The sequence below is a fragment of the Pristis pectinata genome, chromosome 21 (assembly GCF_009764475.1).
Source record: "Pristis pectinata isolate sPriPec2 chromosome 21, sPriPec2.1.pri, whole genome shotgun sequence".
In the NCBI taxonomy this organism is placed as follows: Eukaryota; Metazoa; Chordata; class Chondrichthyes; order Rhinopristiformes; family Pristidae; genus Pristis; species Pristis pectinata.
Genome location: NC_067425.1, coordinates 32,954,752 through 32,967,428, shown reverse-complemented (window position 1 = coordinate 32,967,428; position 12,677 = coordinate 32,954,752). Strand labels below are relative to the sequence as shown.

The 12,677-nt window shown below is 44.9% G+C and overlaps 1 protein-coding gene across 1 annotated transcript; it reads left to right on the top strand.

The window, feature by feature from the left end:
- Positions 1-2,623: 2,623 nt before the first annotated feature.
- Positions 2,624-9,043, top strand: hspb1 (heat shock protein, alpha-crystallin-related, 1). The gene is made up of 3 exons (XM_052035524.1): positions 2,624-3,211; positions 6,225-6,288; positions 8,286-9,043. The coding sequence occupies exons 1-3, from the start codon at positions 2,818-2,820 to the stop codon at positions 8,473-8,475; spliced, it is 648 nt and encodes a 215-aa protein (XP_051891484.1). The 5' UTR covers positions 2,624-2,817; the 3' UTR covers positions 8,476-9,043.
- Positions 9,044-12,677: the final 3,634 nt, after the last annotated feature.

Sequence of the window (12,677 nt, the reverse complement as noted above, 5' to 3'; positions counted from 1 at the left end):
AAACAACTAGTCTGAGAACAGTCCAATTAGTTTGAAATCCGTTGTGGTAAAAGTGCCAGAATCCACTTTTATGGACGTAATAGCAGGGAATTTGGAAAACAGTGACACAGCATCGGTCAAAGTCAGCAGGAATTTATAAAAGGGATATCACATTTGATGAAGTTACTGCAGGTTTTTGAGGATATAATTAGTTGAGTGGATGGGGGAAAACAACTGGGGGTGTTGTATTTGGGGACTTTCAGAAGGCTTTCAACAAGCTTCTGCATAAGAGATTAGGGTACAAAATTAAAGTACATGGGATTGGGGGGTAAATTTGAGGATTATGTAAAGCTGGGTGGGAGTGCGAGCTGTGAGGAAGATGAAGAGAGGTTGGACGAGTTGAGTGACTGGGTAAGTGCATGGCAGAGTCAGTAATAATGTGGATAAATGTGAGGTTATCCATTTTGATGGCAAAAACAGGAAGGTGGATTATCTGAACGCCGAGAGATTAGGAAAGGGAGAGTTGCAACAAAACCAGGTGTCTTTGTGCACCAGTCAAGTAAGTGTGTCAGTGCAGCAAGCAGTTAAGGAGGCAAGTGGTATGTTGACCTTCATAATGAGACGATCTGAGTACAGGAACAGGGTGAGAACACACCTTGAGTATTACGTGCTGTTTTGGTTTCCTTATCTGAGGAAGGAGTGCAGCAATTCCTGGATTGATGCACAAAGAGAGATTGGCATGATTGGGTTTATATTCATTAGGGGTGGCAGAGTGGTACAACTAGTAGACCTACTGCCCCAGAGCTCTAGGTTCAATCCTGGGTCCCAGCACTGTGTGTATGGAGTTTGTATATTCTCCCTGTGACTGCTGTGGGTTTCCTCTGGTTGCTCTTGTTTCCTCCCATATTCCAAAGACTTGAGGGCTGGTAGGTTAATCGGCCACTGTAAATTGGCCCTAGTGTGTGGGTGAGTGGTAGGATCTGGAGGGAAGTTGATGGGATGAGCACTGGATTAGTGTAAATGGGCGCCTGATGGTCAGCAGAGACTCAGTGGGCCAAAAGACCTGTTTCCCTTCTGTGTTACTCGATGACCCTATCCAGGGACATTTACAACAAGTTCATAACCAGTCTAGAGTTTAGAACAACCTCATTGAAACTTATAAAATCGCTACAGTACTGGACCAGAATGCAGGAAGCATGTTTGCAGTGGTGGGGAGCATCAGAACCGGGCTTCACAGCCTAAGGAGCAACAAACAATCTGCTGGAGGAACTCAGCAGGTCGAGCAGCATCTGTGGGGAGGAAAGGAATAGTCGAAATTTCGGGTTGAAACCCTGCGTCAGTTCCTCCTGCAGATTGTTCCCTTCTCCTCCTTTCACTGCCTAAAGATACAGGGTAAGCCATTTAGGACTGAGGTGAGAAGAAATATCTTCACTCAAAGAGCGGTGAACCTGTGGAATTTTCCGCCACAGAAGGCAGGTGAAGCCAAATCATTACATAAATTTAAGAAGGAATTATATACAGTACTGTAGTCTAAAGAGATCAAGGAATAAAGGGAGAAAATAGGATGAGGGTACTGAATTAGAATAATCAGCCAGGATAATATTGAAGGGCTGAGTGGCCTTCTACACCTATTTTCTATGTGAAGTCACACAGCATCCAGACTTGGAAACATACAGTCAGTCCTTCATCATCACCAGGTCTAAATCCTGGAACTCCCTATCCAATAGCACTGTGGGAGCCCCCTTATCAGAAGGGCTGCAACAGTTGGAGGAGGCGGCTCACCCACACTTACTCAAGAACATCTCAGCTGGGGCAATAGATGTTGTCCTTGTTACCAACGCCCACCCTGATCCCAAATCACATTTAAAAGAAAACTTATCAGAACGAGGAGAGGAATGGCCAAGACGAAGAACTCTGAGGCACTGACTGACCTGCTGAGTTTTTCCAGCATTTTCTCTTCTTAGATTTCCGCAGTTTTTGTTTTGATTTTCAAGTTCAGAACCAGGACAAAGACTGAAGTGAAGAGGTGGGGGTATAAAAGTGGGGCATAAAACGAGCTGCTGGAGGAACTCAGCGGGTCAGGCAGCGTCTGTGGAGGGAAATGGGCGGTCAACGTCCCAGATGATACCTGACCCGCCGAGTTCCTCCAGCATTTTTTATTCCAGATTCCAGCTTCTGCAGTGTCTTGTGCCTACCTTGGGGAAGGGATATGGAAATAATTATTAAACCTAATCCAAAAATCACGGAGCAACGCTGATACACGATGCACGGGGATTATTTAAAAAGAGTGCACTGTGCCTGTGAGGTGCGCACTTGATTATCTCTCCTCTCCTCACTCTCCCTCCCTCTCCTCCCTCCTCTCCTCCCTCCCCCTCTCCTCTCCTCTCTTGTCCTCCTTCTCCTTTCCTCCCCTCCCTTCCCCCTCCTCCCTCCCCCTCTCCTCTCCTCCCCTCCTCTCCTCCTCCCTTCCCCGTCTCTCCTCCTCCCTCCTCCCTCCCCCTCTCCTCCTCCCTCCCCCTCTCCTCCTCCCTCCCCCTCTCCTCTCCTCCCCTCCTCCCTTCCCCGTCTCTCCTCCTCCCTCCTCCCTCCCCCTCTCCTCCTCCCTCCCCCTCTCCTCCCCTCCCCCTCTCCTCCCCTCCTCCTCTCCTCCCTTCCCTCACAATTAAAGGGCACGCTGGCGGCTTCCCACTGGGAATGTTCGAGAAGTCAGTCGCATTCCTCCATAGTGACTGTGACCCTATACTGGGGCTCCTCTTCCATATATAGACCAGGCAGCAGATATAAGAGTCCAGGAGTCCAGTCCCAGCCACAGTCCGCGTCCACCCCTCCTCTCTCAGGATGTCCGAGCGCCGGATCCCCTTCAGTTTCCTGCGGAGCCCCAGTTGGGACCCGTTCCGGGACTGGCATTACCCGAGCCGGCTCTTCGACCAGTCCTTCGGCATGCCAGCCCTGTCCTACGACTGGGGGGTCGACTGGCCGGGCATGTGGCCGGGTTACGTGCGCCCCTTCCACCCGGCCAGCGCCCGACCCCCAGCCCCAGCCCCAGCCCCAGCCGCGTCCGAGGCGGCCGATCAGACCGCCGCGTCCAGCGCCGCCCTCAGCCGGCAGCAGAGCACCGGCATCTCCGAGATCAAGGTCACCTCCGACAAGTGGAGGGTCAACTTGGATGTCAACCACTTCGCCCCCGAGGAGATCACCGTCAAAACCAAGGATGGATATGTGGAGATCAACGGTGAGCAACTGGGGTGGACAGTGGGGAAATTTTGATCAGTTAGAGTTGGGGGTGATGGTGAAATGTTGAAGGTCCTGAGGACTAGCAGGTTCTCGTTGCATTCATCACAGGCGCTGTGATAGGTCTCTTGTCGCTTGGCTTCAATCCACAAAAGTGAGCCTTTGTTGAACGTTGAGCAGAAATTTGTGAAGGAAACTAAATTTTGTCTCCAGCTCCCTCATTATTTTTATTCCAAAATAAACTTTATTCATCATAAAAAACAAACTATATACAATAAAACAGTGCAAACCTGTACATTTGTGTACGGTTCCATTATTAGTGTTACCTTTTTATGTATAAAAACACAGCACCGATGCCACCCGTGTGGCTCCCTGGGGTGATACCCCAATCCCTTATTTACAATATTTAAGGGGCTTTCTTGCCTGACCCCGCCCCTCCCTCTCTAGTGGCAGAAGAACCCTAAACTGTAGTCCTTCCCCACCGTGCCCTCGCATTGGCTGCACCCAGCTTCAGTGCATCCCTCAGCATGTACTCCTGCAGCCTGGAATGTGCCAATTGGTAGCATTCCCCTACGGACATCTCGCAGTGCTGGGGGACCAACAAGTCTGGGGCAGATGCTGATCACACGATCACCCTCTGCCTCACGTCCCAGACTGTGCCACCCTCTTCCCAATGATTTCCAGGCCCCTACAGCCACAGGGTGTATTTTCCTTACTCACTGTCCTTCCTATGCTCCCAATACCCTGATATTTTCCGACATGTCAAATACAAGCTGCTGAGTTCTTCCAGCATTTTCGGTTTTGATTCAAGATTTACAACATGTTTTTTTTTGATTTTCCCCAAAATAATTGAATTGATTGTAATCCACTTTAAGATTTTGATGACTTGCAGAGCACAATATCAATACAACTTCCCAAATGTTTCTAATATTTAATCAATCCAGGGGAAGCAATGTGTGCTGTATAGTGATGGGATAAGCAGAATGCAACATTTTAATTGGGTCGTTGTAGATGAAGAACTGTAGTGGAGAGATGAAAGTTCGTGTCTGGGCATGTGACAGAATGCCTTTTATCCCGCAACCCCTTGCTCAAGAGCCATAAGATATCCAAGCCTTTGCCCTTAATGGCACAAAGGCATCACAAGAAAAGATTAGCTGGTCGTTATTGAATTGCTGTTTATGGAACTTCGTGAAATTGCAACAACTGTTTATATTGCACTTCAAAAGGCTGTAAAGCATATTAGAATATCTTGAGGTAGGCTAAGGTGCAATATAAATGCATGTTTTTCATTATTTTTCCCTTAAAATCCAGCACTTTTTCAGTGATTACTTTCCCAGATGACTAGCTCCTTATTAATAGAAAGTTAATGAAATTAATGACCCACTATATGACATGCAACAAATTTGTTGATGATACATGTTCTCACTATAGACAATGGGCGGCTGTGTGCATTTCTTCATAGAATAGTGCTTCCAATGTGAACCATATTGGGTGCATGGAATGAGCTGCCTGAGGAAGTGGTAGAGGTGGGTACAATGACAAAGTTTAAAAGACATTTGGATAAGGGACAAATGCAGGCAAATGGGATGAGCTCAGGCTGGCACATGGTCAGCATGGATGAGTTGGGCTGAAGGGCCTGTTTCCATGCTGTATAACTCTACGACTCTAATGTTTGCAATTTCAAACTAACCCAAAAGCCAAGTGCAACAGAATAATCACACAGAGGATGACCAGATAATCCATCAGTAATGTTGATTAGTAGATAAATATTATCCAGAATACCAAATAGAATTCCTGGGCATTCCCTGTGAAGTGTCCTGGGAAGTTTTGTGTCCATTGAAGAGAGAAGATTAGGCAACTCCATCAATCAGTCATCACTCACAATTGCACTGGTGTTTTAACAGAGGTTTTTGTCTTTGGATTAGCTCATAAACCAACAACCTTCTGACTCAATAATGAGACTGCTGTCATTGAAAACTTTCATGAAAACTTTTGGATTTAGCTGACTCTATCACTTGCATTCTCAGACAGATCAAATTGTACACATATTAAAATTCCCAGCAATGGACAGGTTCCCAAGCCATACCTATTCTGGACATTGTAGGGTTTGGAGTATATCTGCACTAGAGACCATAGGATTGGAACATCCTTGCCCTGGAGACAGTGTGATTGGAACATTCCCAATCCTGGGTTCAGTGGGATTGAAACAGTCCCTACCATGGGCAAAGTGGGATTGGAACAGTCCCTACCTTGGGCAAAGTGGGATTGGAACATCACTGCCCAGGGCACATTACCTTCCCTGGACACCATGGGATTGGCTCATTATCTACCTTGGACCATGGGATTACAACATCCCTCCCATGGGCAGCATGGGATTGAAACACCTCTACTTTGGGCACCATTGTTATTATTGAATTCTGCAACACTGGGGTCCAGTAATGATCTTTCCTGTAGTTTCAGAAGGCACAGCAAAAATACTTTTCATTTTTCTCACAACTGAAATGAAGTTTCATTCTGGAAGTCATGAAATTAAGTAAATGTGCAGAAATTTATGTAATTTGTACCCAGCATTCTTGAAGTGAGATCCTCACCCAGATCGCAACTAATGAACATGGGATTGGTGGTAATTTCCTAAATGGGTATCAACAATTTCAATAAACATCTGACATGTAAAAATAAATTATTATTTATCATTAGAGATTTCCTTTTTTGGATGTATTAATTTCATTTCATGAAAGCACATTCTAAACGGTGGAAATTCTGGTAATGTTAGGGATGTTGATGACGGAAATGTTTTTAATGAGGGGAACATTGGAGTTGAATTGGTGTGGAATTTTCAGCGGATATTGTAAAGTGTTCCATTATACAGCAAATTAACATCCAAATGCTCACAAACATTTCCATCTACCCAGCTGTGAATTGTGGTAATTTTTCCCTTGCATGATGAAAATAGGTTCTTTACAACATTCTTCAATAGCCTTTATTAAAATTAGTTCAATAATTCTCCTTTGTAGGCAAACATGAGGAAAGACAAGATGAACACGGTTTTATTTCAAGGTGTTTTACTCGAAAATATCTGTGAGTAAATTCTTTTATAAATCATCTTATTAAGTTATGTGGCTGCTTCTGCTTGAATTGAACTTGGGTGGGTTTCCATTAAAGTTGATACTCACTCTGTTCTCCATGTGCTGTGCCACATTCCCAAGCTCATGACATCTGCCTTACTCAAGCTCCACACACCAACATGCCAACCTGTGCAATCCCCCTGACCCAGTGAATACTAAACGCCTGCCTCCAGCATCTGACCACCATCTCATCATCAAACCACGCCTATTATCTCCACAATTAATGACTACCCCATGACCACCTAAACAATCACACCCACCTCCTGGCCACAGATTCTATTACCACATCCTCCCCACCACTGACTGCCTGTCCTACCCCCACCCCATGCCCTCGGGTGCCGGAAGTGACCCTAGCTCTAACTTCCCCCACCCTGTCAGTCAGACCTGCTGTCAAATTCTCTCCTCCTAAACACAGGGCTCTTTAAACTGGTCGTCCTCCTGTTGCTGTCATTTCCAGATCCTTTATTACCAGATGATTTTAGGACCACTGTGGAGTTAAAAACATAAATGGGTGTCTGGGTGAGTTTTCAGTAAGTATAACTTTTCAGCACTCGTACTTTCAGTACGAGTTAAAATCTTAAGTCTTCGGGATCCACAGTGTTAACAAATAGTAATTACTACATCATGTTTCTCCTGAAAACATCAAACCAACAATTGATAGCTGCTTGTTCAATAGGTCAGGTTCACCTCGGATCACTGCATTCTCGTCCATTTTGCAGCTTTATCAAAAAACTTTGCAGGCCAAATTTTAAATTTCATTCCCATTTTGGAGTATTATTCATAGTATTTAAAATCAGGACTACATATAAACTTGTCAGTGAAAAAACCTTGATTGTGAAAACTCTTATGGGTGTAAACTTGCATATACATACAGCACTCCTTTAGGATTTCAAAGCACAGTTCCTCCTGAATACATCAAACTGCCTTGCTTTCTAATCTCTGCTGTAAAGTAGAATCTCCTGCGGCAGGATGACTGCACTTCCATCAAATAAAACACCCATTGCACAATTTCTGGCCAAGCACTATCTGATTTTTGAACCTCAAAATGGGCAGGCACATCTTCTATTTGAAATTGGGATCCAATGTCATTTTCAATAAAGCAGTTATGTGTCTTTATTGGAACTGAGAGCAGACAATTTAATTACTGGTCTTCAAAGGGACCTCCACAAGTTGATCCCAAAGCAGCCATCGCAAATAGAAGTGCTCCCACTGCTTCTTGTTGAAGAACATTAGTGCTCAGCCCCATTGTGTCCTGTGAATGAATTGCTCATTCCCACTTTACCCATTCACTTGTACCCCAATTCCATTTTAAGATCTATATCCACTTCCTCTTAATGCTTTTCCCTCTATATTTTGTGTTTGCAGATTATTTCAGGAACTAAGCCAACCTTTTGGGGGGGTTGGAGGTGTGAGAGAGGGGATTGCCAGAAATATTTCTCCCAAACTTTATTTACAGCCGTGTGAAATGTGCTGTCAGTCTGAAGACACTGGTCAGTTGACAAGGTGGCTGGAACACTCCCATGGACTTAACATGAACACATTATCATGGACTTCCTCAAGCAACCCCATGGTGTGCTACTCAATATAGAAAGTCCATAAATTTATAATGAAGGCTACTGGGTTTTTGCTTGAATTTTTTTCATAAAATAGTTGTGACATAGTTTTATTTCGCCAGTGGTTCCCTTTGGGCTTACAGTTCTTTAGATGTAAGAATAAAGAGTCTGGTCCAATCCATGATCATCAGAATGGGAGTGTCGACACAGAGTACTGAACATTAGGAGAAGCCTAAAAATTGTCTTAAAGGTGTAGCCATTAGAGCCAAATGAAAATTAGCCATCAAAATCTAATTTTAAGGCCTAGGTGTTTGTCACTCAATTCCAGTTGTGTTCCTATCAGTTGGTGCATTTAATAATATTGTTCTGTCCAACCTTTCTTTCCTTTCCATTTCAGCCTCCCTCAAGGCATTGACCCTGCTGTAGTTGCTTCAACACTGTCACCCACTGGTGTGCTGACAGTGGAAGCACCGATGGTCAAACCAGCTCTGCAATCTTCTGAGGTCACCATCCCAATTACCTACGAGTCCAAAGCCCAGATTGGAGTGCAGGATTCGAAGAAGACAAATGAAACAACAAAGAAGTGACTGAGGTAGCAAAGAACCCCAGTACGCAACTCGTAGCAGGCATTACACCAGGACAGCACAAACTAACCAGAACAGCACTGATAGACTGATCAGATCCAAAGTAATCAGTACAATGTTGAGAAAGCTACTGAAGTACCCAGATAACCAGAGCAAAACCACAATAGACAGTCATTACCACAAGCTAACCCCAATACAATTAAATGGTTGTGAGCTAGTCATACCTAATGTCTCCGTAGAGCTTGTAGTCAGATTATTAGATATTTTCTGTTTACATTTTTAGCTTTGGTTTAAAAAAATTGCAGTTTTCCAAATTTAAAATCATAAATCATTCAATCATTATAACACAAATGAGGCCATTCTATTCTTTTAAGTGCCTTAGAAGCTCTGAATAATTTTGCACCACCCTTATGGGCAATGGTTCTTGATCATATCCACTCTGCATATACACAGGGGCTGTGAGAAAACCTTGTATCTTTTGCCTTGATACCATCATATAAATTTGTTAACAAAGATTTTTTTTGGATCAGCATTAAACTTTATTAATAAAATGAATGGTGAGGAAAAAACAGTTATTGTATTAGTACAATATTTGATGTGGTTAGTGATTTTTTTAAAATCTGTAACATTTCCTAAGAACTGTTCGCATCTGAAGGGGAATCTATCACAGAAGCAACTGAATTCTGGACAATTTCCTGATTTTTATTTTAAGTTTCTCATTTCAAGCCACATCCCTCTCTTCCATCTGAACCAAGTAAGGTTCACTTCCAAGGTTTGATACAAAGTTGGTCCAGGGTACAACTAACATCATCATCAGGATTTGCATCAACTCCAGCATTTCCATCATTAAAAACCTTTCCATCATCAACATCCCTACTGTTACCAGAATTTCCATAATTATCAACATTGGCATAATCAGATGGGTTTGTACAAGATGCAGCTGGTAAACAACTGCTTCAAAACCCGGCATGCTATGGACTGTAGAGGCTTGTTTTGAGGTGGGATCCACACATAATGAGTCCTCAGGAATGAGACGACTGCAGTCAGACTAGAGGCTCATGTGTTATTCTGTGGAGGGTAAGTTTGCCGACTGATTCTGCTGATGATGCAGATCCCAGAATGGCACAGTGACTCAACAGGTAATGCTGCTGCCTCATGATTCCAGCAACCCGGGTCGAAACCCGACCTCTGATGGTGCCTGTCTGTAGTTTGCATGTTCTTCCTGTGACCTTGCGGATTTGCTCCAATTTCTTCCCAACACCCAAAGACGTGCTGATTGGTAAGTGAGTTGGCCACTGTAAATTGCCCCTAGTGTGTAGATCATAGAGACGTTCAACATGGAAACAGGTCCTTCATCCTGACTCATCTACTCCAATGGAGATGCCTATCCACAAAATCCCATTTTCCTACATTTGGCCCATATCCCTCTATTCCTTTCCTACACATGTAGCTGTCCAAATGCTTTATAAATGCTGTGATTGAACCTGCCTCTACCACCTCCCCTGGCAGCTTGTTCCATATACCCACCACCCTCTGAGTGAAAAACATGTCCCTCAGATCCCCTTTAAGTCTTTCCCCTTTCATTTTAAACCTACGTCCTCTAGTTTTAGACACCCCTACCCTGGGAAAAAGATTGTGACCATCTACCCGATCTATTACCCTCAATTTAATAAATTGAATAAGATCCCTCAGCCTCCTGCGCTCCAGTGCGAACAATCCAAGCCTATCCAATCTCTCCTTGTAACTAAAGCCTTCCATTCCAGGCAACATCCTGGTGAATCTCTTCTGCAATCTTTATAGCGCTGCCACATCCTTTCTATGTCATAATCACCAGAACTACACGCAATATTGAAAGTGTAGCCTAACCATTGCCTTGTAGAGCTGCTACATGATGTCCCAACTCTTGTACTCAATACTCCTGCCTATGAAGGCAATCAAACTAAACGCCTTCTTCAGAATCAGAATCAGGTTTATTATCACTGACTTGTATGTCGTGAAATTTGTTGTTTTGCAGCAGCAGGACAGTGCAAAGACATAAAAATTACCATAAATTACAAAATAAATAAATAGTTGCAAAAAAAAGGAATAACAAGGTAATGTTCATGGGTTCATGGACATTTAGAAATCTGATGGCGGAGTGAACGAAGGTGTTCCTAGATCGTTGAGTGTAGGTCTTAAGGCTCCTATACCTCTTCCCCGATGGTAGTAACGAGAAGAGGGCATGTCCCAGATGATTCACTACCCTATCCACCTGTGTTGTCATTTTTAGTGGGTGAGTATTGAGTGGTAAAATCTAGTGGGAGATGATGGTAATGCAGGGAGAATAAAAAATGGGGTTAGTGTAGAATTAGCATAAAATGGGTGCTTGATGGCATAGACTCTGTGGTCTGAAGAGCATGTTTCCACGCTGCGATGCACTGGGGCAGTCGACAGACCCAGAGCTGATGAGCATTGAGATACATGGGGCATTGTCCGGTCTGCAAGAAAACCTGTGCAATGCTTCTGGGAGCATAGCAGAGTCCATTTACAACCTGACCTGTGACTTTGCATGCCAGTTTCATGTCAACACAGAGACTGATGGATGTCTGAAGGCTGAGGTCACACCATCATTGCAGCACAGGCATGATGCTGTAGTAAGAGGTCTGACTACCTGTTATGAGAAAGGTTCTTTTGGATCTCAAAGATAGAGGTATCTGGACACACAGTCTTTGTACTTTAAAAAGGAGAATTTTATTTACAAAGACAGACATGGGAACAGAATGGGAAGGAACAAATGCACACTCGCACACTTGCACTTGGGTGATTGCGAAACGTGAGGGGAGTCACAACAAGGGTGAACTGCGCGAACGTGTGCGCGCGCGCACACACACACACACACACGCAACAAACTAGTACAAATGATCAGGGAACGAACAAATACGTTGTCTGAACCCCCTGAATCTGGGCAAACAACGGCTCTACGCTACTGGGAATCTATTTAGGACGCTCCTAGACCCCTGTGGAAGTGCACCCTTCTCACCTGTGGTCTCGACCCCGACAGCAATCGGAAAAGAGAAAGAGCTGCCCACGCGTACCATCTTTTGTAGGGCTGGAGCTGGGTGGAGCCCGCTCAGGTAATTCAAACAAGCCAATGATTCAGGGTGAAGAACAAAGGGGTGTTACAAGCCAATCCTTAGGTGTGCTCTTGATGGCTGGGGCGGAGCCGAACCCTTGATTGACAGTGACGTCACTTCCGACCCGATGGGCAATGCTATCATCCGACCATGGGGGTCAGTAGTCATCTGACAGCCATGGCCTTTCATACTACACTACCATCATGGATTCCAGCGACAAGGGGGTTTGAAGATCCACAGCAGTCTAAGGCTGAGTAGGATTGTGTGGCAGTGGGTCTGTGGAGCTTGAATCTGCTCTTCTCATTCGGGAGTACAGCCACAACTCCCTTGCCGGTCCCCACACTATTGTTCTCCAGTCAGTAAAACTCCCGTCCTCTGTTATCCTTTGATTCATCTCCTGCGCCGATTTCATCTGTCCCTTTTCTCTCTCCTCCTGATCTACCCACTTACCCCTCCACCCACACCCACACCCACCCCAGCCCCTCAGCACCCTGCTTCTTTCCCTGTTTTCCCCTCCTCCACCCACTCCATCTGCGCATTACCCACAAACTCCTCCCATAGGGCCCCTCCCCCACAGTTCTCATCTGCCCACCCCACCTCCCTTATTTAATCCACCTTCCCTTCCTATCAGATTCCATCATCTACGGCCTTTTGTTGCCTCCACCCATCACCTCCCGGCCTCTGTCACTGTTTCCACCCTCCCTCCTCCATCTGCCTGTCACCACTCCTCACCTGGATCCACCTATCACCTGCCAGCTCTTGCTCCACCCCTTCCCCTCACCCCTTTATTTCGGCTACCTGCCCTCTATCTTTCAGTCCAGGTGAAGGATCTCAACCCAAAACGACAACCGTCCATTTCCCTCCAGAGATGCTGCCTGACCCGCTGAGTTCCTCCAGCACCTTGTTTGTTGCTCCAGATTCTAGCATCTGCAGTCTCGATTTTAAATTAAACTTACCTCTTTCCATTGAACACTGTGGACATTTGTGGGACTTCAACATGAGGAGCACAAGAGAAATAGGAGCAGAAGGAAATGGTGATATTATTAGATAAAATAAAGCTTGAGACTTGAGTGGTCTGCAAACACCAGCACA

What these genes read in the sequence shown, in the direction of transcription:
- hspb1 (XM_052035524.1), top strand. Translation starts at nt 2,818, where the DNA reads ATGTCCGAGCGCCGGATCCCCTTCAGTTTCCTGCGGAGCCCCAGTTGG. An exon ending in TGGATATGTGGAGATCAACG is followed by an intron (nt 3,212 to 6,224) that starts GTGAGCAACTGG and finishes TCTCCTTTGTAG; the next exon opens with GCAAACATGAGGAAAGACAA. An exon ending in TGTTTTACTCGAAAATATCT is followed by an intron (nt 6,289 to 8,285) that starts GTGAGTAAATTC and finishes TTTCCATTTCAG; the next exon opens with CCTCCCTCAAGGCATTGACC.